General features: G+C 42.5%; 2 protein-coding genes across 3 annotated transcripts in view; one reads left to right on the forward strand and one right to left on the reverse strand.

Annotated features, from left to right (window-relative positions):
* DDX11 (DEAD/H-box helicase 11) overlaps positions 1-11,212 on the forward strand; it is a 32,321-nt gene extending 21,109 nt beyond the window's left edge. The window contains exons 19-27 of one of the 2 annotated variants that reach the window (XM_060776761.2): positions 417-489; positions 3,283-3,386; positions 6,183-6,332; positions 7,580-7,648; positions 7,764-7,864; positions 7,959-8,043; positions 9,533-9,608; positions 10,762-10,916; positions 11,084-11,212. In XM_060776761.2, the coding sequence (XP_060632744.2) occupies positions 417-489; positions 3,283-3,386; positions 6,183-6,332; positions 7,580-7,648; positions 7,764-7,864; positions 7,959-8,043; positions 9,533-9,608; positions 10,762-10,916; positions 11,084-11,128 (858 nt within the window). In that variant the 3' untranslated portion in view covers positions 11,129-11,212. The other variant, XM_067469261.1, reaches the window with a different exon arrangement.
* Positions 11,213-12,524: 1,312 nt separating this feature from the next.
* The window catches only part of WASHC1 (WASH complex subunit 1), a 70,383-nt gene continuing 58,924 nt past the window's right edge, over positions 12,525-23,983 (reverse strand). The window contains exons 6-11 of the mRNA XM_060776759.2: positions 22,891-23,023; positions 21,057-21,261; positions 19,388-19,552; positions 17,996-18,154; positions 16,740-16,808; positions 12,525-15,818 (exon numbers count right to left, since the gene is read on the reverse strand). Of these exons, the coding sequence (XP_060632742.2) occupies positions 15,667-15,818; positions 16,740-16,808; positions 17,996-18,154; positions 19,388-19,552; positions 21,057-21,261; positions 22,891-23,023 (883 nt within the window). The 3' untranslated portion in view covers positions 12,525-15,666. The remainder of the gene's footprint in view (positions 15,819-16,739; positions 16,809-17,995; positions 18,155-19,387; positions 19,553-21,056; positions 21,262-22,890; positions 23,024-23,983) is intronic.

Below are 23,983 nucleotides of genomic sequence, written 5' to 3' on the forward strand. Positions count from 1 at the left end.
GTATTTCGGAAACTTATTTTTAGGGCAATAATTACAGGGTTTACTTTTTGAACTATGCCCACAGGGGGCTAACTCTTATACTCAAAATACACAGGGGTTTTTTGTTTTGATTTGTTTTTTGGGTTTCTTTTTTATAAAATGACATTTTTTTCATTACTGCTGGGAAAATATAAGAAGATTACCAGTGGAAAGCAAAAAAAAAATTCTGTAAAATTCTGTCAGTGCGACAGTAGGTTTGCCCAAATAATGTCTCAACTGGAATCCCACTCAGACTGACATATGACAACTTTGAGAGGAATAGTAGGGCCCGTTTATGGTTTTGATCATGCATGTAAACAAAGACTGAGGCAATCCAGCAGTTAAGTTTTTTAAAGGTTGAAAAACAACTTCAGAATATTTTGCTGCCTGAATTGCAGATAGCTGATTTCCGGGAACAGCTGCTCCAAAGCGCAGGTGCCAGTGCTGACAGGATTGAAGAGTTCTCCTGTGGTGAGTGCTTTTTTCAGGTGGGGAATGTGCTTTTTGTGTCAGAAATCACAACAGGTGGGCCCAGGCAGATGGGGTGGCACTGCGTGGGGCTGAGCTTTGCTTGCTCTCCCTCCTTCCCTGCCAAAATGCCACAGCTGACAGCAACTCCTCTTGTCATTCAACTCTGGCTGTGCTTTACATGGGGAACCTCAGCCAGCATCATCTGGCAATAGCAGCTGTGTTTCCACCCCTCTGAAACGGGAATTGAAGGGAGGACCATTGTGGTTTTTTTCCCCCAAACTAAGATGGGGAATGTAATTATGGCACCAGTGGTCTGCATATCGCAAATTTGTATAAATTGAGTGTGGCTTGTTTAAGATAAGGCAATATGTCAATCACAACTGAAAATGGTAAAAAAATGTTGTGTGGAGTGTTCTTTAGGAGGACGACCTGCTAGATTCAATTATAAGGTACTTTGTTCCATACCACATGCTCACTGGCTTTTGATTTTCCTCTTCAACATTCCATGCAGACCGTCTATAGCAGCATTTCTCAATCTGGGGGGGGGGGGGGGGGTCACGAGGGGGTGTCAGAAGGATCAGCAGAAACAATCAGGAAACACAGTATTTTCTGTTGGTCATAGAGGTTCTGTGTGGGAAGTTTGGCCCAATTCTATTGTTCGTGGGGTTCCGAATATCCTTTGATTGTAGGTGAACTATAGATCCCATCAGCTACACTCACAAATGTCAAGGTCTATTTTCTCCAAACTCCTTCAGTGTTCACATTTGGGCATATTGAGTATTCATGCCAAGTTTAGTCCAGATCCATCCTTGTTTGAGTCCACAGTGCTCTCTGGATGTAGGTGAACTACAACTCCAAAACTCAAGGTCAATGCCCACCAAACCCTTCCAGTATTTTGTACTGGACATGGGAGTTCTGTGTGCCAAGTTTGTTTCAATTCCATCGTTAGTGGGGTTCAGAATGCTCTTTGATTGTAGGTGAACTATAAATCCCAGCAACTACAACTCCCAAATGAGAAAATCAACACACACACCCCTAACCCCACCAGTATTCAGATTTGGATGTATTGGGTATATGTGCCAAATTTGGTCCAGTGAATGAAAATACATCCTGCATATCAGATATTTACATTATGATTCATAACAGTAGCAATATTACAGTTATGAAGTAGTGACAAAAACAATGTTATAGTTGGGGGTCACCACAACATGAGGAACTGTATTAATGGGTCACGGCATTAGGAAGGTTGAGAAACACTGAACAGTACTAAGTTCTTAAGTTTCTTTTAGGCTATGTTTTGCCCCCCCCCCCCCCCCACTTTTTCTTTCTTTCTTTAATAAGCCCCTTGGGATTTTTGTACATCTGCCAACCTTCCCCCTCCTCCTTGTGTTCATCCCTCCTCCTTGCGTGGGGGTGGTTTTGTTTTGATTACATAAGAACAGGTGCTCAGAGAAGTTCACTATTAGCATAAGCACGATGTTACTTGAGAGCCAAGCCATCTTTTCTCCCTTTCCTGCCAAAACAGAGACAATTTTTGGGTGGTATTTCAAAGGCTTATTTTCTTTTGGAGATTATTGGCGGCTTAGGATATTGTCATGTAAACATGTCTAACCTCTTCCCAAATGTTCTGCCTAAGATGGAATGAGAGAAGTGTCATTCAGTGGCCAGCATACTGTAAGTGGTATACCTAGGTGTAAACTAGCCTTGTGCTGGAATATATTTATTTCTGGTCACTGTAGAAGTTGGTATCCCATTCCTCCATCCTCAGTAAACAAAGTCCTTCACCTGCTATGGAGGCACTGAACCTCTTCGCCAGCCATTCCATGCCTGATGGAGAAGCATCTGTCAACGTCCCCAGAATTGGATGCAAAATGATTGAACTCCCTACAGAAATTTCTGAAGGATCTCAACAAGCAATGTAATCACTTTGCATCTGCTTACGGAGACGTAGTGAAGTGATTTTCTGATCTTCTTACCCTGATCTCCACAAGGTTCAGAATGCCTTGGAGAAGGGCTGTGGTAGCTCATTATAGCAAAGTTCCTGATGTTCAACTACTACATTACACTGCATTACCCATGCAGAATTGTTGTGACCCATGTGGATGACCAGAGCTTGGAAAAATAAGGAACACTGCTTTTATTGTGCATTCCTTTGTGGGCCCTTGTGTGCTGAGAGATTATAAACAAAGACCATAAATAAATAAATAAATCGTGAAAAGGTAATATTTTCTATCTCTAAATTTCAAGGCAGAATTAGTACAGATTTCTTGTATTTATGGGATTCTGAAAATTCTGCTTTTCCAGACATTTTTCAGGGTCATGACCAAACTACCCCTCCCATTTCTTTTCTCTAATGTTTTAACAGCTTTTAAAAAGTATTGGGGATTCTAGTCTCTTCCTGACACTAGTTTAATTTGCTTTTTTCAGTTATTCACATTGATCTGACAGTTCTGATTTAGAATATTTAAATGCTAGTAGGAGAAGGGTCTCTTTTTCATGCTGTTTGCTTGGTTATTGAAATCTGCTGTGGGGACTGAGAGTACCTGCATGCAGAGGATCTATTATGCATCACTTGACTTATAACAGAACTGGGGAGCCTTTGGCCCACCGGTTTTTTTAGACTGCAGCTCCCAGAAGCACCTAACCAGGATGTTAAGTGGTAAGAGGCAGTAAGAGATGTAGGCCAAACCTCTGGGAGATGTAAGGTTGTCCTATTCAGGTTACCAGCCCGTGTTACAAGACTCCTGTTCAGCTTTTCTGCCTCTTATTTTTCTGTCTATTGCTTGTTATCAGGTCATGTGATTCCCCCAGACAACATTTTACCCATCATCCTCTGCAGCGGTCCATCCAATCAGCAGCTGGAATTCACCTATGAGAAAAGAGGCCTGCCTCAGATGGTCAGTATCTTTGTCCCTTTCTGTGGTGCTTCATGTTTTGGGCTCAGTGAAGGAGATAAAGACTAAATGGGGATGGCATTCTTATATGGACAAGGTTTTACACTGATTCCTCTGGAAAGAATCAGGATGTGGATTTAGAATACTTTCCTGGAGTATTTTGATCTTTTGAAGGTTGGTTCCTGGGGAAAAGAACTCAATCAATTCACATTTCTTTCTAATGCGATGTTAAAAAGGGGTAGGCAACATGAAGGCTCTACACAGCATCTCTGGAGTTTTATGTGAATGCTCCGCTTTCATATGCAGGCATACCTCAGTTAACTCAGTTTCCAACAGTGATGTTCTTCTTTTTTTTTTAACAAAGGCTTTTTTTGCCCACCCAGCTTCCTCTTCTCCTCTTTGTTCTCTGTTAGCTGGATGCTTTTTTAAAACATCTGAATTGGTAGGATGGTGAAGGAGGAATAGAGAAACACAGACTGATGGGTTGCAGCATAGACTATCTGCAGAAAACAATGAAATAAATCTTGAGCTGGGAAATCCAAGTACAAATCTGGTGTAACCGATGCCTTTTGGAACTGTGTTTGCATACCTGAAACAGGCCATGTAAACAAGCAGCTGCTTCTAGAATTATGTACTGAACTTGTATCAGCATCAAAAGTGAAAGAAAGGGGAGAACAGATTAGACCAGGTGACTTAAACCTGTGGCCCTCCAGGTGTTTGGGCTTCCAACTCCCAGAAGCCCTAGGCAACTTGTTCAATGGTCAGGAATTCTGGGAGCTGAAGTTCAAAACACCCGAAGAAGCGTGCATTAGCCCAACAAATCAGCAGCTGCTCCCAGCATGTTAAAAAGGAAAAATAACAGATCTGTGAGTTGGGCACCAAAATGGAAATCGTAGGAGAAATGAAGGCTTTGGGGGAAGTAATCCCTGGATGTATTTTGGAAGAAGCTTTTAGGTGTGGTCTAGAAGGTTAAAAATGCAATGCATACTCAATTGTTTCTAGATAGATAGGTAGATAGATAGATAGGGGGAATATTTGGTGGAATATGCCAAACTGCTCTTTTCTTCTTTGTGGTGTCTGTGAAAATCGAACTTATAGGATTTTCCTGCGCATGTGCAGCATTTAGGAACCTTCTAGAACAGTGGTTCTCAACCTTTCTAACACCGTGACCCCTAAATATGGTTCCTCATGTTGTGGTGACCCCCAACCATAAAATTATTTTCGTTGCTCCTTTATAACTGCAATTTTGCTACTGTTAAGAATTGTAATGTAAATATCTGATATGCAGGATGTGTTTTCATTGTTACAAATTCAGCATAATTAAAGCATCATGATTAATAAGAAAAAAATATGTTTGGAGAGTATGGAAAACAGATGATGGGATTTGCAGTACCTTCAACCGATTCAGCTCTGACTTCCATAGACCACTGAGACCTCCACACAGAACTCCCGCGTCAAACAAAAAATACTGGAGGGGTTTGGGAGGAATTGGCAGTGATTTAAGGGAGATGTAGTTTACCTACATCTGGAGAGCATTGTGAACCCAAACAACTATGGATGTGGACCAAGTGTGGCACGAATATTCAATATGCCCAAATTTGAACACTGGCGGAGTTTGGGGAAAATAGACCCTGACATTTGGGAGTTGCAGTTGCTTGGAGGTATAATTCCCCTGTCATTAAAGAGCATCCAGAACTCCAACAATTATGGAATTGATCCAAACATGGCATACAGAACTCTCATGACCAACATAAAATACTGGAGAAGTTTGGGGACAATACCTTGACATTACGAAGTTGCTGTTGGTGCATTACGGAGGAGTCTGGACCCACATCCGATAGGGAGGCTCTTGCAGTGAGAACCGGGCATGGGAGGATCCACCACGCCGCCTGGCCTTACATGGAGCCTCTTGCCTGGCTCACATCCCTGTTGGCTGGCAAGTGTTGAGAGCCAGGCAAGAGCCAGGCCTCGCACTTTGGAGCCATCAGCTGGCTTGCGGCCTTGCTGGCTGGGAAAACCTCACGACAGCCGAGGGAGGCTTCGCGTGATGCCAGGCCTTGCACTTAGGAGCCCTCGGTTGGGTTGCGGCCTTGCCGGAAGGCGGGAATGAGGCTCAGCCGAGGGAGACTTTGCACGAGGCGAGGTGGGTCCTCAGCTGGGTTGCGGCCTTGCTGGAAGGCGGGACTGTGGCCCAGCCAAGGGAGGCTTCGCGCATTGGGGGCAGGGCCTAAGGAGGCAGCCTCGCGACCCCTCCAAAATGGCCAAACAACCCTCCTGGGGGTCGCGACCGCCAGGTTGAGAACCGCTGTTCTAGAACTCTAGGATTGAAACATTTTGGCGCAGGCCCTGCCCACACTCCCCATGTAGTATAAAGCCCCCATTTGCCATGTTTGCTGGGGGGTGGATGATGGAAGTTGTCATCCAGTACAGCTGGAAGGCATTATATTAAGGAGGGGGGCCTAGTGCCCCTCTTGCTGGAGTTGTTACATCACCTAGGGATGAATTGATTGATTTGTGTTATGACCAGCATTTGGAATGAGTGCTTAGTTATCAGATACATTGCAGAGGCAAGCAGTTTATAGTAGGAACATTGGACCCACCAAATTCACTGCCAGTTGTAGCATCCTTTCACCAGGATTCGCCTTGAGTAATGGCGGTGCCTTGCTTTTAAGTAGGACCATTCCTCTTTTTTACCTACCATGTTGCCATTGGAGTTGGGGGCGAAAATGGGTGGCTTGGAGTCTGCAGTTGGGTTGCTCACTGAAGACCTTGCTAGTCACTGAATCTCCTTTTTTTCAGATGGAGGAGACAGGCAGGATTCTTTGCAACTTGTGCAACATTGTCCCTGGTGGGATGGTGTGCTTCTTCCCTTCCTATGAATATGAGAAGCAGGTGTACATGCACTGGGGCAAGACGGGGCTGCTAACTCAACTGGCTGCAAAGAAGAAGGTGATTGCACAGCCAGTGCTGCGAATGGGGTATTTGAATGGAAGCAGATCATTTTTAAAACCAAACAATTATTGGCTGATTAGGGGCCTCTGCTCAGAGTTTTCATCTCTTTCCTTACATTGCACTCATTTCTTGCACAGTGAAGCGGAGAGGACATTTATATGGCAAATTCTGACCCAGTAATGAATAAATGATTTTTGCTGGATGCCTGATCATTTATACTCGGATCTAAATTACATTAACTGCTGCTACATGGTTTCTGGAAGTGCAGAGAGCATGATAGTATTTGCTTAGGATTCAGATTGAAACGGTACAAGCCAATCAGGGACTTTGTAATTGTTTTGTTTTTATTTTTGCAAATCAGAAGTTACATTTCTATAAACCGAATGGCCAGATCTTGCAGTTTATTTATTTACTTCACTTGTATACCACTTTTCTCACCCCAGGGAGGGACTCAGAGCAGTTTCCAACATACCTGTGGCAAAATTTAATGCCTCACATACATATGAAACCTAACATAAAAACAACAATAACATATAACTATCTATTATGCCAGGAGGGAGGGCGCTGATCTAATTTCATTGGGGAGAGAGTTCTATAGTTGAGGAGCGACCACTGAGAAGGCCCTGTGTCTCGTCCCCACCAGTCGCACCTGTGAGGGGGGTGGAACTGAGAGCAAGGCCTCCCCGGATGATCTTAACCTTAGAGATGGTTCATAAAGAGAGATACGTTTGGATAGGTACACTGGGTTTCATTATTTATTATTATTATTTATTTTAGTAGCCACAACTGTTCAATTGCAGCAAAGGGAAAATAAAATAAGATCAATGACAGTGAAAGGAATGGGGAAGAAGGCCATTCCTACCTCTGACGTAATTTCTGTGATGGCAGAAGATTATCACACAAATAAGTTTCAGCTCTGTGGTGCAATGGGGGACTTTTGACAGGTTTTTGTTGTGGGGAGGTGATAGATCAGCAATGAATAACTGTGTGATGGCCTCTATGGCTGTTTGCTACCTCCATGTGGTAACATCCATAGTCAAGAAGCGAATTGGACAGTAGTTTTGTGCTTAAAAGAGCTTAAACCACTTTCAGTTGATGCAATGCTGTAATCCATTTTAGTTTTTCACTCTTTTTGTACAGAAAAAGCTTGCCTCTATAGGTCACCAAGGCTCTTACTTTGTGTGTGCATGCATGTTTTCATGTAGCTTCCCTGTATAGTAAGTAACACATCATTCCTTTAACAGATTTTTCAAGAACCAAAGAGAGCCAACCAAGTGGAGCAGGTGCTGGCTGAGTATGCCAAGTGCATCAAGGTAGGTGAGGGAGGGAGGAATGGCAGGCTGCAAAGTCCTGGGGTAGGGCTGAGCACAGTGTTTGTTCTATTATTTCTCCTTCAGCTTGCTGAACGTTTTTCTTTCCCTACCACAGCGTTGCAACCAAACAGTGGGGCCCATGACAGGTGCGCTGCTGTTTTCAGTAGTCGGTGGGAAAATGAGTGAAGGAATCAATTTCTCTGATGACCTGGGAAGGTAAATAACTAGCTTGTGAGCAACAGGCGTGGGTTGTGTATAAGTGTGTTTATCTATTATGTCATCACTGCTTAACTTCCCACTCTTTCCACAGGTGTGTGATCATGGTGGGCATGCCCTATCCCAACATCAAGTCTCCAGAACTTCAAGAGAAAATCGCTTACCTTGATAAGACAATGGTATGTAGCCCCCACATTGCTTCTCAGCTAAGTTTGCTTGTTAAGCAGCATTCTGTAAAAGCAATACAAGAGTGTGTTTGCCTCAAGCATCTCTCCCTTCACAGTTGTGGTCTGCTGTGCTGTTAGCGATGAACAGAAGCTGAGGAAAAATTCTCCCAGTCTCACAGCCAGCATGGCCTGTCATAATTCTGGCTGGGTAGTTCTGGGAGCTGTGATTGAAACAGCTTATTATTTTTTCTTGTTGCAGTCACATTAATTATAATGTCCAATGGGTTGGATCTAGTTTTTTGTGTGGATCTGGGCTGTAGATGTGTATTTCTCTGCCTCTTCTTTCTCCTCACAACAACCTCTAGTGCCTTGAAAATGCTAATGGAGAGTCTTGAGTCCCCTTGGGGAGATAGGGTGGGATATAAATAAAGTTGATTATGATTATGATGATTACTATTATGCTGAGGTGTGGTGTGCAGAGAGAAATGGAAACCTGCAGAAAATGCCAGAGACTTCAGGAAAAGACTTAGGATTGAAATATGTCCCACTACTGAAAGCATATCTTGAATCCAATACCTTTTGAACGGAAAGCTTTTGCTTTGCAGCCTTTGCAATTTTTGAGGGAGAAAAGAAGTAATAATGGAATTTTAACTGCTACTTTACTGCTACTTTAGTGATTTGCGACAGTGACTCATAGGATCAGGTGGAAGAACTTGGGATTTGCTTATGAAACATGGGATTCCTTCGGTTGGTTTAACAGAAAATTAATTATGACCAAGTTGAAGGGAAACCATGCATATTTCATTTTGCTTGAGTGGTTCATGGCTACTTGATGCTTCAATATTATCCATTCATGATGCATGTGTGAACTTTCCCTTAAAGCTACAAATGGAGCCAGGGGCAGTTCGTTGCATCCGGAAAATATTATACTGTTGTTTCTCTGTAAAAAGATTTATTTTTGGAAAGCGGCAGTAAAGAGAGAAGGGAAGCATCTGCCCCAGTTTTCTAAGAAGTGAGTTTCATGTTTTGTTTCTGTAGTATTTTCTGCTGTTTATGCTGTACCTAAACACTGCGGATGTTGTAGGCTTTCCATGGCATTTTTCTGTTCACTGGCTTTGAAAAGCATTTTATCTTCGCCTCTGCCCTCAAGCAGTTTGTCCTTGCCGTAGGCATCCTAATAGTGTCTGTCATATTTCATTAGGGCAATGTGGTTTCCTTAGGAGCCCATCCTGTTAATCTCTCCTCAACCCAGATCCAACTAGGATTGGTAATGTACCTTGACTAGAATACCCAGCCAACTTCTGCTTCTGTTCAACTATCTTGTACTTTTGAACTTGTCTATGAGGTATTAGTCTTTGTGACTGGTTAGGTAACTGTGCTGCTTGGATATATGCTGGTATACTACTGGGAGGGAATGGAACAAGGCAGTTAGAAATGAAGGCGGGAATGGACAGATTGAGTCGCTCATTCACTTTCTGCTGTCTTGGTTTCCTCTCTCCAGCCCAAAGCAGCAGGCCAGGCCCCAGGCAGGACGCTTATTGACAACTTGTGCATGAAAGCAGTCAACCAGTCAATAGGTAAGGCTACTGGCAGCTGAGGGTTTGATCATCCCCCAAAATGGCACTTGAATGAATGAATGATTTATTTATTGTACCAGCCATAGGCCATGACATCACATATACAACCTTTAAAAGTACAATAAGCACTTCCCAACATTAAACCTTATTCTATATACTGTTTCTTTAAAAATATAGTAGCAGTGACATGATAACAATAACAAATGTCTGATTTGTATCATCGCAAACTATCTCCCTTTCAATTTCTAGCCAAAACGGCACTTTGATTTCCTAGCTTTGGAAACTCCTCTGGAACTAATGGCTGGAAGCCATGGGAAGTGCTAGAAACTGTTGCACTTTTTTGATGAACATGGCCTGGAATTCAAAGAGGCAAGGGGAGAGGGCTCCTTGGAGCATCAACACATCATCCCAAGCTGGCAAATAGGTGCTTGGGTAGCTCTTCCTTGGTAACTGGTAAACTTTGCAGACCTATGTGGAATCAGCAGCCGCACCATTATATTGTTGTCTAATAAATGTTCATGGGAATTTACATGCAAGGTTGCTTTAGCAACTAAAGGGTGAAGGATCAAGAAGAAAACACATGTTGTATGCAAAGACTCCTAGGTCCTGTCCAGGCCATATCTATTGCAATGATTCAGAGCTTGGAAGTCTATTCAAAGCTTATCAAGGTGGCCAATTGCAACATTCACACTTGCCTCCAACAGACAAGAATTCTTTCTTCCACTCTGTACATTTCACAGATATATAAACCCCACTTGCCTAGTTTTCAACAGACCCCTCAACCTCTAAGGATGCCTGCCATAGGTGGGTGAAACATCTGGAGGGAATCCTTCTAGAACATGGCCATACAGCCTAGAAAACTCACAGCAACCCAATGGATATAAAACTTATATATTACAAGCTTTTCCATTTTAAAAAGAAAAATATAAACTACCTCACTTTGTTGCTCAAGATAATGATCCATCTTGAAGGACAAAGAATATTGGGTGGCTAAACTGTAACTTGTAGCATGAGCCATTGTTTCATTCATATTGCTCAGATCTGTGTGCATACAATTCCTGTTCTTCAAAGGTAACCTAAGATTACTGTTGCAGGACAGGTGTAATGGTTGCGAGCAGTGCTACGTGATCATTCTGTTTGCCCTTTCTTTCAGGGAGAGCCATTCGACATCAAAAGGACTTTGCTAGCATTGTGCTCTTAGATCACAGGTATTCACGCCCAGCTATTTTCAACAAGCTGCCTCAGTGGATTAAAAGTCAAACTCAGGTCAAGGCTGGTTTTGGACCAGCATTTGCAGCACTAAGAAAGGTGAGTCCTAAACCAGATTCTGCTAGGCTACAGGTGAATTATATGGAATGATTGGTGCCTAAAGGACATGAGAATTGATAAAATACATAGGTAGGGAATAAATTTTTTTCTGAGTTGTATTGTGCTCCATGTTTTGTGTCTCTTACTGTTCCTGTTTTGTCTTACAGTTCCACTGGGAGAAAAGATCAAATGGTAAAGCTGTATCTTCTTGATTACCACATTGTTTAGATTACCACTTTGTTTATTGTTAATAATGTGTACATATTTTCCATTCTAATAATTACAATTTTTTCACATTTGTTGTTCAGAGAGCTTTCTTCCATCTTCAATGGGCAGAATTTGATTGTTGGCCCAAGCATAGCTTTTGCTTTTTGCACCATTGGTGGGTCTAAGTCTCTCTCTCTCTCTCAATCCTGAATGTGTCTTGCTTAAAAGTCCAAGGAAGACATTTACCTTTAAGATCAGAACAGGTCATTGCAGATTATTCCACAAGGGTTTTAGGCCTCCCCCTTCCCCAACTGTAAAGGCTGACACATTATTGACCTTTTCTCTTTTAAACAGCTCTGTAAGCAAGAACAACCTGTCAAATGTGACCAGCTAAAACATGCAAGGGAAAAAGAGCACATCTCATGATTTGTCAAAAGGGCACTGATTGAGGGTATATGCAGCATTTGAACCAGCAGGTCTGGCTACTAGTCCATTTGTATAAAATTGCTATCCATTTTGGTTTGTTTCATTTGTAGGGCCCCATTTTTGTTTTCGACTGCTGCTTCAAATAATTTGTTTTGTTCTTTCGTCTGAATGAACAAAACTTTTGGACCATTGGCCAACATGGGCGGCCTTCCCAGGCACCCCTTCCCCTCAGTTTTAGGACTTTGCTGTTGTTCATTTGTTCAGTCGTTTCCGACTCTTTGTGACCTCATAGACCAGCCCACGCCAGAGCTCCCTGTCGGCTGTCACCTCCCCCAGCTCCTTCAGAGTCAAGTCAGTCACTTCAAGGATGCCATCCATCCATCTTCCCCTTGGTCGGCCCCTCTTCCTTTTTCCTTCCATTTCCCCCAGCATAATTGCATTCTCCAAGCTTTCCTGTCTCCTCATGATGTGGCCAAAGTACTTCAACTTTGCCTCTGTTATCCTTCCCTCCAATGAGCAGGCGGGCTTTATTTCCTGAAGTATGGACTGGTTGGATGTTCTTGCATTCCAAGGCACTCTCAGAACTTTCTTCCAGCACCACAGTTCTTCCTTCACTCAGCCTTCCCTATGGTCCAGGTTTTAGTACTAAAGGGGTAAAAATTTTAGATCCCCAATTTTTAGGATTTTTTTCCTTTCTATAAATCTCCTTAAAACATTCCCTCTTTCCCTTCCTCTTGATCTGCAGAGGAGCAGGGTTTCAGATACCACAGATTCTGAGAGGTTTCCCTCTTGCTATGCGGAGGAGACCCCAGCTTAAAGGCAAGGCTTAAGATACCACCTATAGCCTGGTGAACTCACTGTTTTCTTGGGCTCTGATTGGCCCAAACACCACCACCTCCTCTGACGCATGCCAAAGAACTCCCTGGCGGTGAGGAAAGCTACACAAACAAACAAAAATCAAACAAACAGAAATGGTGCAATTTTCTCTTTTGTTCCACCTTTTGTTTAATCTGAAATGGCTCTTTTGTTTCATGCCACCCGAATGGATGTTACAAAATGAATATCTGAATGAAACAAATACTGTGCCCACTTCTACTGGTTATTAAGAAGTGTAGTGAAGTCCTTGACCAAAGGGATGCTTAGCTTCAGCTTGTTTCTCTGAACTTTAAGCAAAAGCTCCTCTTGGCAGAAGAACAAGTCAGGTCTGTAGCTGTATTTTAACCAGACAAGCTTCCTGCCAGGATGGAGGTCAAGGAGCAAGACCTATGAGGCATTCTTTTGATTCTTCCAGCCTCCAAAAAGTTTAAACGGCCACAATTTTATGCAACAATGTGTACACAAGCAAAGATGCCACATATTGTGTACAATATCTTCCAGGAGTGATTGGAACAATATACATGTATGACTTGAATACACATTTTTGAGAGCTCTATGCACGTGACTAAGATTCTTAGCCCAGACAAGTTTCCTGAGATGTACCCAAAACTGCATTTGACATTCTGGGTTTGCAGATCAAGTGTATGCTGCCTTAATATAATGAAGCAGCTAGGGATCCTACAGCTAAAGCCTCAAGCAAAAAAACATCTTCCACATTTGTAGAACCGGTAATTGAGAAATAGAGTCTTCCTTTATATGACAACCATGTCTCATGGGGCAGGTGAGATAAATGAAAACCCAGGTGGGTTACTGTACTGGCAAAGAACATGTCTGGGTAACTGCCAAGGGCTTGAGGTGCCACTTTTCAAAATGGCCAGAGGCTTGCATGCAACATTTTATGTGGGTTTTTAAAAAAAACTTTACAAATCTAATGCTCTAAAATGTGGTTATCTATGTGGAGGCCAGATTAAATATTAGTAACTAAAATTAATTTTTCATTTAATAATTAAATATTATTGAATTATTAATGTTTTCCTCCAATCAGAAGCTTGAGTCCTGTTTGTGCCCCATGCCAACGAAGGCAAGAGGGAAAAAAATCTGAGAAAAAAACTTTGTTAACAGCTGTGAAGGAAATCAGGCATTTGAGAGCCAAGCTTCTTTGAGCAGGCAGTTTTAAACTGGTATCCTATTAGTGACATACTGTATATACTCGAGTGTAAGCTGAGTTTTTCAGCCCTTTTTTAGGCTGACCTCCCCCCCCCCCCCCCCCGGCTTTACTTTAGTCAAAGTTATTTTACTCTAATTGTTACATTTCCATTATTTTACTCTATTAACTGTTATGATTACATTTTCATTATTTTACTCTATTATAACATTTCCATTATTTTACTCAATATATTTATTATTACATTATTTTACTTTTATTACTGTTACTATTAAATTTTCATTATTTCACTCTATTATTATTATTACATTTATTATTTTACTCTATTATTATTGGAAGGATGCGTAAACACATTACATTGAAGAAGGTTAGAATAATGGTTTAATCAAAGTTGGACAGTCTTATCTTAAATTACAGTTTTATGTAAATATTCAAAAAGGCTTTACCTACTGATGCCTCAATTAATGTAATTTTATTGGCATCCATTTTATTTTTCAACTTTACCAGTAACTGCTGCATTTCCCACTCTTGGCTTATGCTGGAGTCAATATGTTTTCTCAGTTTTTTGTGGTAAAATTAGGTGCCTCGGCTTATATTCGGGTCAGCTTATACTCAAGTATATATGGTACGTAGGTTTAATTTGTACTATGCATGCAGCATAAAAATTTTTGGACAAGGACAATTGTCACTGCCAATTGACAATAGCAAATCTGGAACTTTTGCACATGTGTATTGCATTGAGGTGCGCTGGGTAGCACGTCAAATGAGCACTGCCTCTTGCTTTGCTTTTATGCATTGCAATTGTTAGCCATGTGGGCTTACCATTGATCCATTTGCATTCATTATAGGGGCTGCCTAACTTAAATCCATCAGCCCTAAGATGATCAGCCACAGTTGGCCTTCTTTTGCCTCTTGTATTTGTTCTTGGAGAAAGTACAATGGTTGACATAATGCACCAAAAGGATGTTAGCTGTTATTAATATAATTTCCCTTTACTCATTATTGTTTAAGATGTATACAAATGGATCTTAATTGCTGTGTGCCTTCCAGTCATTTCTAATATATGGTGACCCTATTGTGAGGTTTTCTTGGCAGAATCGGTTCAGAAGAAGTTTGCCCTTACCATCCTCTGAGACTGAGAGTGCATAACTAGCCCAAGGCCTTGCAGTTTGCAAGGATGTACTTCGATTTTAATAGGTTACTATAATATTGAACTAAAGGGACCAAAAGGTATCTTGCTAAACTGAGGTGGCTAGTAACAATGTGGTGTTTTAAAAAGGAGAGAAGCTAGAAAAGGCTTGAATATGATATAGCACTTTTCCTGACTTTGCAGACACCACCTTCAGTCAACTCCTGCTTTCCCTTGAAGAGCTAAAGCTGGCTGAAGTAGGTGGCTCCTGAGAAAGTAGCCTGAGCTATAGGCCCTGTTTCCCTCCTTAGGAGACTTTGACATACACAACAGAAAACAGGTTATTGACATTTATTAAGAGGTACTTTTAATCAGTCAGCTACTCACATGTGCAAAGCAAGCAGTTTTACTTGCTGAGCTAGTTCTACATGGAAAGGAAATAAGAACTGAGTTGAGTGATATAAATGTCTCTCTCAATTGTACTTGTCTGTCTGCACCTGAAACCCAGGTTTCTCCCTACCAATTCTCTATCCTAGCAAACCTACCCCAGGATGGGTTCTACTGCAGGAGGCAAAGACTGCCTCCATGAATTGTGAGTGTCACATCATACTTGACCAGGGGCTTTTCACTCAAGAAGAGAATTGGCTTTGATCGCCAGTGAGCACCAGCTGCCCAGCAGCAGATTTGGCAGCATATACAAGGAGGAGATAATTCACACTGGAAGGCTGGTGGGCAGCAGAGGAGGCAAATTGAATAGTAATAATGTCCACTGATGAGTATACATTGCAGGAGTGGGAAACAAGCCAGAATGGGAGGGAAAGAGACTGCACGAGAGGGTCTCTGTGTTACACGAGGGTTCCCTCTTTCTGAGATGCCTCTTTTTCAGTCTAGTGGCTGCCACGTGTTGGCAACGCCGAAGCCGTTCTCTGCCAAAGGAAGGCAGCCGTCTAGGACTCCCAGTCATCTTCATTGTCTTCGCCAGCTGGCTGCTGCGGGGGAGGCAGAGGCGGGATAGTGTCTGATATGCGACCAAAGGCACCAGCGGGCAAGTTGGGAGCATTGCTGTCCCCTCCAGCTGCAGGCCCTTTGCCAGAGATGCCTGCAAAACAGCAGAAGCAAGAACCCTTTTAATGTAAAACAAGAGCCACCCCCACCCTTGAGATTTGTAATGTGAAAGTCTTCATGTCTCAAATCTAGGGGCACTGGATCAAGATTATATTAGCCCTGGAAAGTAGGAAAGTGTTTGCTGAGGCATTCAGTATTTTAGAAGGAGCAAATGCAATGAAGTGCACATTTACCCCCAAGCTAGATATCAAACACTGTTTTGCTCAAACACCGTTTTTAAAAAGAAGGTAAACTTTTTAGTTCAAAAATATATGCAGCCCAGAGGTCAGAGGAGATGAAGACACCCTGTTTTTAATATACTGAGCCAAGTGAAAACACTGGCTTTTATAGAGTTCTGTGCTAAGCTCAGTAAAGACATAAGGCAGAGTTGGGCAACTTCAAAGTCTTCCTCAAAACTCATCAACATGCCACACCAGTAAAATAATTAACAATAAGTAAAGGTAAAGGTCTCCCTGACATTAAGTCTAGTCGTGTCTAACTCTGGGGGGTGGTGCTCATCTCCATTTCTAAGCCGAAGAACCAGCATTGTCCGTAGATGCCTCCAAGATCATGGGGCCCTCTGGGATCATTAGAGGGCATTATAATCAGGCCAGGACTAAATCTTACAGCAAAGTTATTTCACCCCACTACTTGGCTATGACCCAGCAAAATGGATGGCTTCAGTCCCTTGTGCAAAGAAAGGCCAAGGAGTTGTCCACCCTTTGCTGGAGAGCTCAAGACCTGCCTTGAACTTCTAGACCCAGAACTCCACCACCAAGGAAATAAGATCAACCCTTCCCTTGTTCCACTATCCAAACATTATCCCATTGTTACAATACGTTACACGGTAAGTCACAAAACAGTTGGAGCTTTGCCACATCCCTGGAGAGAAATAACCTGGCACAGAATAGTTTACCTTTGCGCCGGAGGACCAATTTGTTGAAGAGGTCCGACATCAGGTCCCCACCTTGCCCTGTAGTGCCAACTGGAAAAAAGCAAAACCAAACCACAAACATCCAATCAGAGAGGGAAGATATAAAATGCTCAGAATATTAGGAGATCGGAGGGTAGGCATCTACACTACAACGGCTTCATATAATGGAAGAAAGAAGCACTCTGCTTTGTAAAACGACAGCCATCTGAGCACATACATAGCCATCTAGAATTGAGCAGGGGGGGCGGGGCGTGCATAATGTAAATGTCACGAGTACAGAAAACAGGCGGACTTCAGATTTATCTATTTAAGAAAGCATAAATATATCTCTAGAGCTAAGGGCTCACATGTATGAAAGGATAAAATTATTGTGTGCCGAGACTCTGGAACACAGGTCTAATATTGTGGGTGATCCTTCAATGCCATCCAGAACTACTGGCTTCACCCTGATCTCGGATTAGCAAAATAAGCATATAGAGAAAAATAATGCAGAAATCTTCCAAGAAATCAAAGAGTGAACTAAACTGATTATAGAACAGAGTTATGGTTCAGCACTACTACTGCAGGAGCAGCAGCATTTCTCAACAGAAAAAGTACAATGTAATATTTCTGCATATAAGAAGTTAGTACTGAAAGGCTAGGCTGGATATTGGCATCTAGAAACTACAAATAGCAGGTAACCTTTATTCATTTGTCCCACTTCTGGGCTTTATGAACATGGATTGGACACAATCCAGATATGGAAAGAAGAGCACCAAGAAGGAAGCAAATTGTATTCTCAAGAGAAACTGCTCTCAAGCTTCCCAGTCTGAAGGGCTTCTCTCCTTTACTTTACTTTACTCCTTAACTTTCCTACTGGCAGCGGAAGTATTCTAAGGTAGCAATGCAGACACTGAAAACATAGTCCACATACTATCAACACCACCCATCATTCCTGACCACAAGCCATGCTGACCTCATCAAGGCTGATGAGAATGGAGAGCCCAAGAACAGCTGAAGAGTAGCAGTTATTTCAGTCCTGCATTAAAGTCTCCCTGCAGCTATAGCTTCAATGTGGTCTTTGCTTAGTATACCCAGGAACTAATTAGGAACAGAGCTTGTAGTACTCAGTTTACTCATCTGTTGTGTATATAGTGAGGATTTTAGGCATTACCATGTTCTATGCTGTTCAAGACACCCAGCAGACAAATCAATCAGATCTACTCAGATGAAAAGTGAGTGAGGAGAACAGGCAGTACCTTGTTCTTTTTCCTTTTGCTTTTTCTTTTCCATCTTCCGCTCCTTGACACTACGGAGCTTGGCCTTCCCAATGCCACCAGCCTGCCTGATGGATTCAAGCAGAGTGGCCCGGCCGTTTGATGGATTCACAACTTCTTTTGGTGCTCCTTGAAGGGCAGCTGCAGAGAGAGAGAGAGAGAGAGAGAAATGGGGTTTCAGAAGAATTCTGCAAGTTTCATCCACCAGAATTTTGCAATATTTATTCACCATGTCTGGTCACTTACATGGTTGTGACAAGGCTGCCAACATAAATGGGCAATGCATGGTTTTCCATGTTATTGGAGCTGCAACTCTAGTCAAGCACTGATTCGTTAAGAGATGCTGGGAATCATGGTTCCATTACATCTGGAGGGCCACACTGTTCCCATCTATGGATTACAACTGGATGATGCACAAGGAGATTTCAAAACACTACAGAAATATTGGCTGTGATTTCAAGCTAAGCGGTGTCTCCCCACCTGGCTACCCTGCAGCAGCCATTGCAAGTGACAGGTCTGTTTTTCTGTTGATCTGGCCCAGCTGACTGACATTTCCACAAATGATTTCCAATGCAACAGTACTCTTCCTCTTCCCATTGGAGGTCATTTACAGGTGGGAATGAGTGAGCGGCACCCCAATCAACAGAACAGATCTATCTCCTGTAGAACTATGTTTAAGGCTTTTTGTATTCCAACAATACATTGCAAACTAAAACATGGGATACCATACAATGCATTCTAACACAATACAGCACAACCAGATGCATTTGACACTGCTATTTCCATCTCCCCACAAAATGCACCCTACCATCTAACTTGCCATCCCAAAATGAAAAACACAAATTCAAGTAGCAATCTCTTCCTTGTTTATTCATATTACACATTAATCTTGTAGATATCTTTACAGATGATTTTAATATTCAAAACTTCCAAGTATAATATCTCCCTCTTTTTCAAAAACTCAATTTATCTACAGTTAAGGTTTGGGAGACTTTTACTTGTTTAAATATTTGAAAGGATGTTACAAGGAAGAGGAAGTAGTCTTCATTTCTCCTGCTCTGGAAACTACCACTTGGAGCAATTAGTTCAAATTACAGGAAAAAAGATTCCATCTGAACATTAGAAAGAACTTCCTGACCACAAGAATTGTTTAACAGTGGAAATCACTGCTTCAGAGTGTGGTGCAGGATGATCACAAAGTCAGGGGTGCTTTGATTGTGCTTTTCCTACATGGCAGGGGATTGGACTGGATGGCCCATGTAGTCTCTTCCAACTCAATGAACCTATAATTCCACAATCCCTATGTGTTGCTTTACGTTATTGAAATATAGGGAAGAATTGCTTGTTTTCTCAGCTGCAAACCATTGCACTTACCTGATGGCCCTGCACCACTCATCTCTTCGGTCTCTTGAGACTCAGCCAAGGGTAAGGCCAAGGGAGGAGGCGGCGGGGGTGGTGGGACACCAACTGGCATTTCAGGTGGTGGCGGTGGTGGAGGCGGCGGGGGAGGAGGTGGTGGAGGTGCCCCCTCATGAAGATCTGAAACACCAAGAGTGTGCCAATAATCACACACGTAAACATTTGCAAATACTAGCCTTTTCTACTTCTAGTCATTCATCTCTAGATGCTCTCTTTACTTTGCAAGTCTCACACGATCAAAACCATAATGATGTATTTGCATCCCTGCATTTTTAGAACAATATAACAATATGGGTTATGGAAAATAATGCAGCAGAGAGATAGAAACAACCCTCCTTACTGTGCGGAGAGGTTGCAGTTCATTTATCAGCTGTCAACCAGATACATACACCAGTGCCACCCTAAACCTCTTAAGGAACAAGAGTCACAAGCCAACCCTGAAATTGCTATCTCCAGGTGTTCATAACAACTATAAAAGATAATGAGAGATGACCAGGGTCTAACTCTTCAAACTGGTGGCACAGATTAGAGTCATTTCCTACTTAAAACGGATTAGCCTGGAAACTTGGCAGCCCCATTTATTCACTTGTCTCCAGGTGACATACAAATAAGCTGGAAAGCGTAAGACCTGATAGAAACCCACTCCTTTTCTTGACACACTGCATGCAGCTACAAGCCAGATTAACAAAGGCTTGCTTTGGTATGTTCTCCCAACCATACCCTAACTCACATCCAAATTAGTATATTTTTCCATTCCTTTAAAAAAGATTATCTTTCCTACAATAGCATCCAGATTTGTAGTATGGGAAACAAGTCAGTCATGTGTCCCTTGGCAGAAATGTGAAGAGGTATGGCTATCCAATGTTTTCTTTCATACTCCCCATTTTATGTTCTCGTATATCACTAGTTCTCAACCTGTGGCCTGCGTCCCAGCAGTAGGCTGTGAGAACGAAAATCTGGTCCGCAGCGAACCTCCTTTCTCTTTATTTTATTTCTGCTCCTTTCCACAGAGCAGACTAGCCCCACCTCTTTTGATACTAATGTTGGAGAGTGGTCCCTGTCCAAGTGGGCCCTGGTCAAGTGGGTCCTGGACAAAGTGGGCCCTGGTCAAGCGGGCCTTATTCAAAGTGGTCCCTATCCAGGTGGGCCCTGGTCAAAGTGATCCCAGGTCAAAATGGGCCCTGTTCAACTGGACCTTTTCCAAGTGGTCCTTGATCAAAGTGGACCCAGGTCAAAGTGGTCCCTGTCCAAATGGTCCCCGGTCAAAGTGGGCCTTGTTCAAAGTCGATCCTGGTCAAAGTGGCCCTTCTTCAAAGTGGTCCCTGTTCAATGGCCCTGTCCAAGTGGTCCTTGGTTAAAGTGGGTCCAGGTCAAATTGGGCCCTCTTCAAAGTGGGTCCTGTTCAAAGTCAACCCTGGCCAAAGTGTGCCTTGTTCAAAGTGGTCCCTGTCCAAGTGGGCCCTGGTCAAAGTGAGCCCTCTTCAAAGTGATCCCTGTTCAACTGGGCCCTGTCCAAGTGGTCCCTGGTCAAGTGGGTACTGGTCTAAGTGGCCCCTGGTCAAAGCTTGGGAACCACTGACATACATAATCTCCACTGCAGAGGGAAAGCAAGAGGAAGAAATACCTTGACGGAAACTTTCAGTAGGTTCAGTGTTGAAAGTGGGCAAATCTGGAATCGCAGTGCCAGGAGCAGAGGGTGCAATGCCAGGACCCAGGTCTGCACTGTACATGAGATCGGCAGCAATACCAGGAAGGTCAGGCAGATAGGATGGCACATCGATCTCGGGCACCTGCCCTAGATCTGGCACATAAAAGTAATTTTCCGCCATCTGAAAAATCACAAAAACAGTAATTGTCACTACAGAGGGTGACAATTCAGACATTCACTACCTGGATGGACATACAGCTCAAGGTGAGTTAAGTGAAACAAGATTTTCTCCACTGGATACAACATGGAAAAATATATGCAGATGATGAAACTAGACTCCTTCTATGATCCAGACTTGGGTCACTTTGGGAGACCTTAGTTCCCAGAATCTTCCATTCAGCAACCAACAATGTTCCAAATGCTGGTGGTAACATGGCAAACCATAAAAAATGCAAATTCAAACATGAATGCTGAGGGTTGGGGATAGAGTTCCTACCAAAAGATGCTTGTTTCCAGAATGTTCTGTGTGAGAGTTAGAGGATGAACAAATAGCAACTCCCAAGCTTTATCCAAATCTACAAAGATACACCATGGCTGCTATAAACAGTTTATAAACTATTTATACAAACACACACACTAGCCCTATATTCTTTGCAGACCTTCTTGCCTGAAACTAATTGGTCATTGTTAAGGCATATGGCAGGCCCTGTAGAACAATGCGGGAAGGAGTGAAACTTGTCCAATTTAGGAGCTGCACCAACTGGACATGATGTTATTCTATTAATGCCAAGGTTTTGCAATTAGACCTCATTAGAATTTTCCTTCTGAAGAATTGTTATCAACTGATCAAGGCTAATTGACATCATGCTTTGGCTGGTGGTTCTTGGAACTCTAATTTAGGCAAAGTTCTGTTCAGTTGGTAGAAAAATTCTCTCTTCTGTTTTGGCCCTCAGCTACACACCTTGTGTTACTGCCAGGAAAACCTGGCCTTCTATTTTCAACTATACAATCGCTTTTGTATCAACAATTTATATCTATTCACCTTCCTTTCTACAGTCTAGTAGGTATCAGTTTTTCATGTCCCAAAATAAAGCTCAGGAGGTGATGTACATGAAAAAGATGGATAGGATGCAATAAACAAACCATCCAAAATGAGCCGAGGCAGGAACAAGGCAAACCTTGTACCTGTCTCCTGAGACCCAAGTTGGGAAAAGCTTTTTTTTGTATAGCTATTGTTTATTTTTGCCGAATTTGTAAGCTGCCTTGAGTCCCCTCTCGGGTATAGAAAGGCGGGGTAGCAATGAAGTAAGTAAATAAATAAATGCAGTCCTCCAGCCTGCATGGATGGCAATTCAGGGATTTATAGTCCATTAAGTACCCTTAATGGTTCACGGATGGCGCAGTGGGTTATACCGCTGAGCTACTTAATCTGCTGACCAAAGGTTGGCAGTTTGAATCTGGGGAGAGGGGTGAGCTCCTGTTGTTAGGCCCAGCTTCTGCCAACCTAGCAATTTGAAAACATGCAAATGTGAGTAGATCAATACATATTGTTTCTGCAGGAAGGTAATGGCACTCCATGCAGTCATGCTGGCCACATGACCTTGGAAATGTCTATGGACAATGCCGGCTCTTCGGCTTAGAATTGGAGATGAGCACCACCCCCCAAAGTTGGACACAACTAGACTTAACGTCAAGGGAAACCTTTACCTTTAAGTATCCTTTCCTTTCCCCACCTCTGTTTGGGACCAAGAAAGATAGGAGCCATGGGCACATCTCTCCTATCCTTCCACCTTGCACATAAATGGCTCACCTGTTGATCCAGCTGCCCTCTTTTTGTGATAGAAAGTGGGGCATCAAAGAGCTTCTCTGTTTCGGTTGTAAGACCCACATGGGTCTTGGTTACGGCTCCAGCCAGAGGATCGAGGAATACATACTTCTTATATCTGCAAGTAGAATAGGATAGGAAGCAGAGAAAGCCTCATCAATCTGTTGCTGAACACACATAAGAAACTGTAATGGAAAGTCAATTTCTTCTTCCAACTACTGGTTATAACATTTCAAAAAGATTTTTGTTGCATATTTTAAGTTTCAAAAATCTCACTTTCTTGCTTGTTACTTTCTATTACTACCTAAACTTTAGTCATGATAAACATTTGTCATAAAACATAAAGAAAATTCCTGTAAAATGCCTTTAAAAATGCTTCTAAAGTAAGTTCTTAAAAAGAAACTAGAAAATGTTAAACAGGTAGGGAAGAGAGAGAGAGAGAAAGAGAGTGGGAAAGAGGTCAGGGAGTGAAATGGTGGCAGAGACCTCAACTGCCCAAATTTCCTTCTCCTTGCTACATAACAAAAACAACAACTTTATTCTAATATCCCACTGCCACCTCCCCAAAGGGACTCGGGATGGCTTACATGGGAACCAAGCCCAACATAAACAAGGAATTCAAAGTTACATAATTAAAAACATAAAAATAAAATATAATTAAAAACAATATAACTCAGAAAAGTAAAAACATCATAAAACATCAATCAACATCAACCACCAGTAACTTGAAAAAGTGGGCATGTTCAGATTCAAGATGGTAAGGCTTGTGCAAAATGCAGAATAATAGGGCCGGGGATGGAAATAAAATGATTTTCACTGTCGACATCAGCAACCAAGCAAAGAGCTCTCACCTCAGGAGATTCCCATCATATTCTAGAAATGGAAGGTAGAGGTTGCGGAAAAACAACCTGCTTGTTATTTAAGGTAAAGGTTTCCCCTGACATTAAGTCTAGTTGTGTCTGACTCTGGAGGGTGGTGCTCATCTGGATTTCTAAGCTGAAGAGCCGACGTCCGTACACATTCAATGTCATTTGGCCGACATGGCTGCATAGAGCGTCATTACCTTCCCACAGAAGCG

This window comes from Anolis sagrei, chromosome 5 (genome assembly GCF_037176765.1).
Source record: "Anolis sagrei isolate rAnoSag1 chromosome 5, rAnoSag1.mat, whole genome shotgun sequence".
Classification (NCBI taxonomy): Eukaryota; Metazoa; Chordata; class Lepidosauria; order Squamata; family Dactyloidae; genus Anolis; species Anolis sagrei.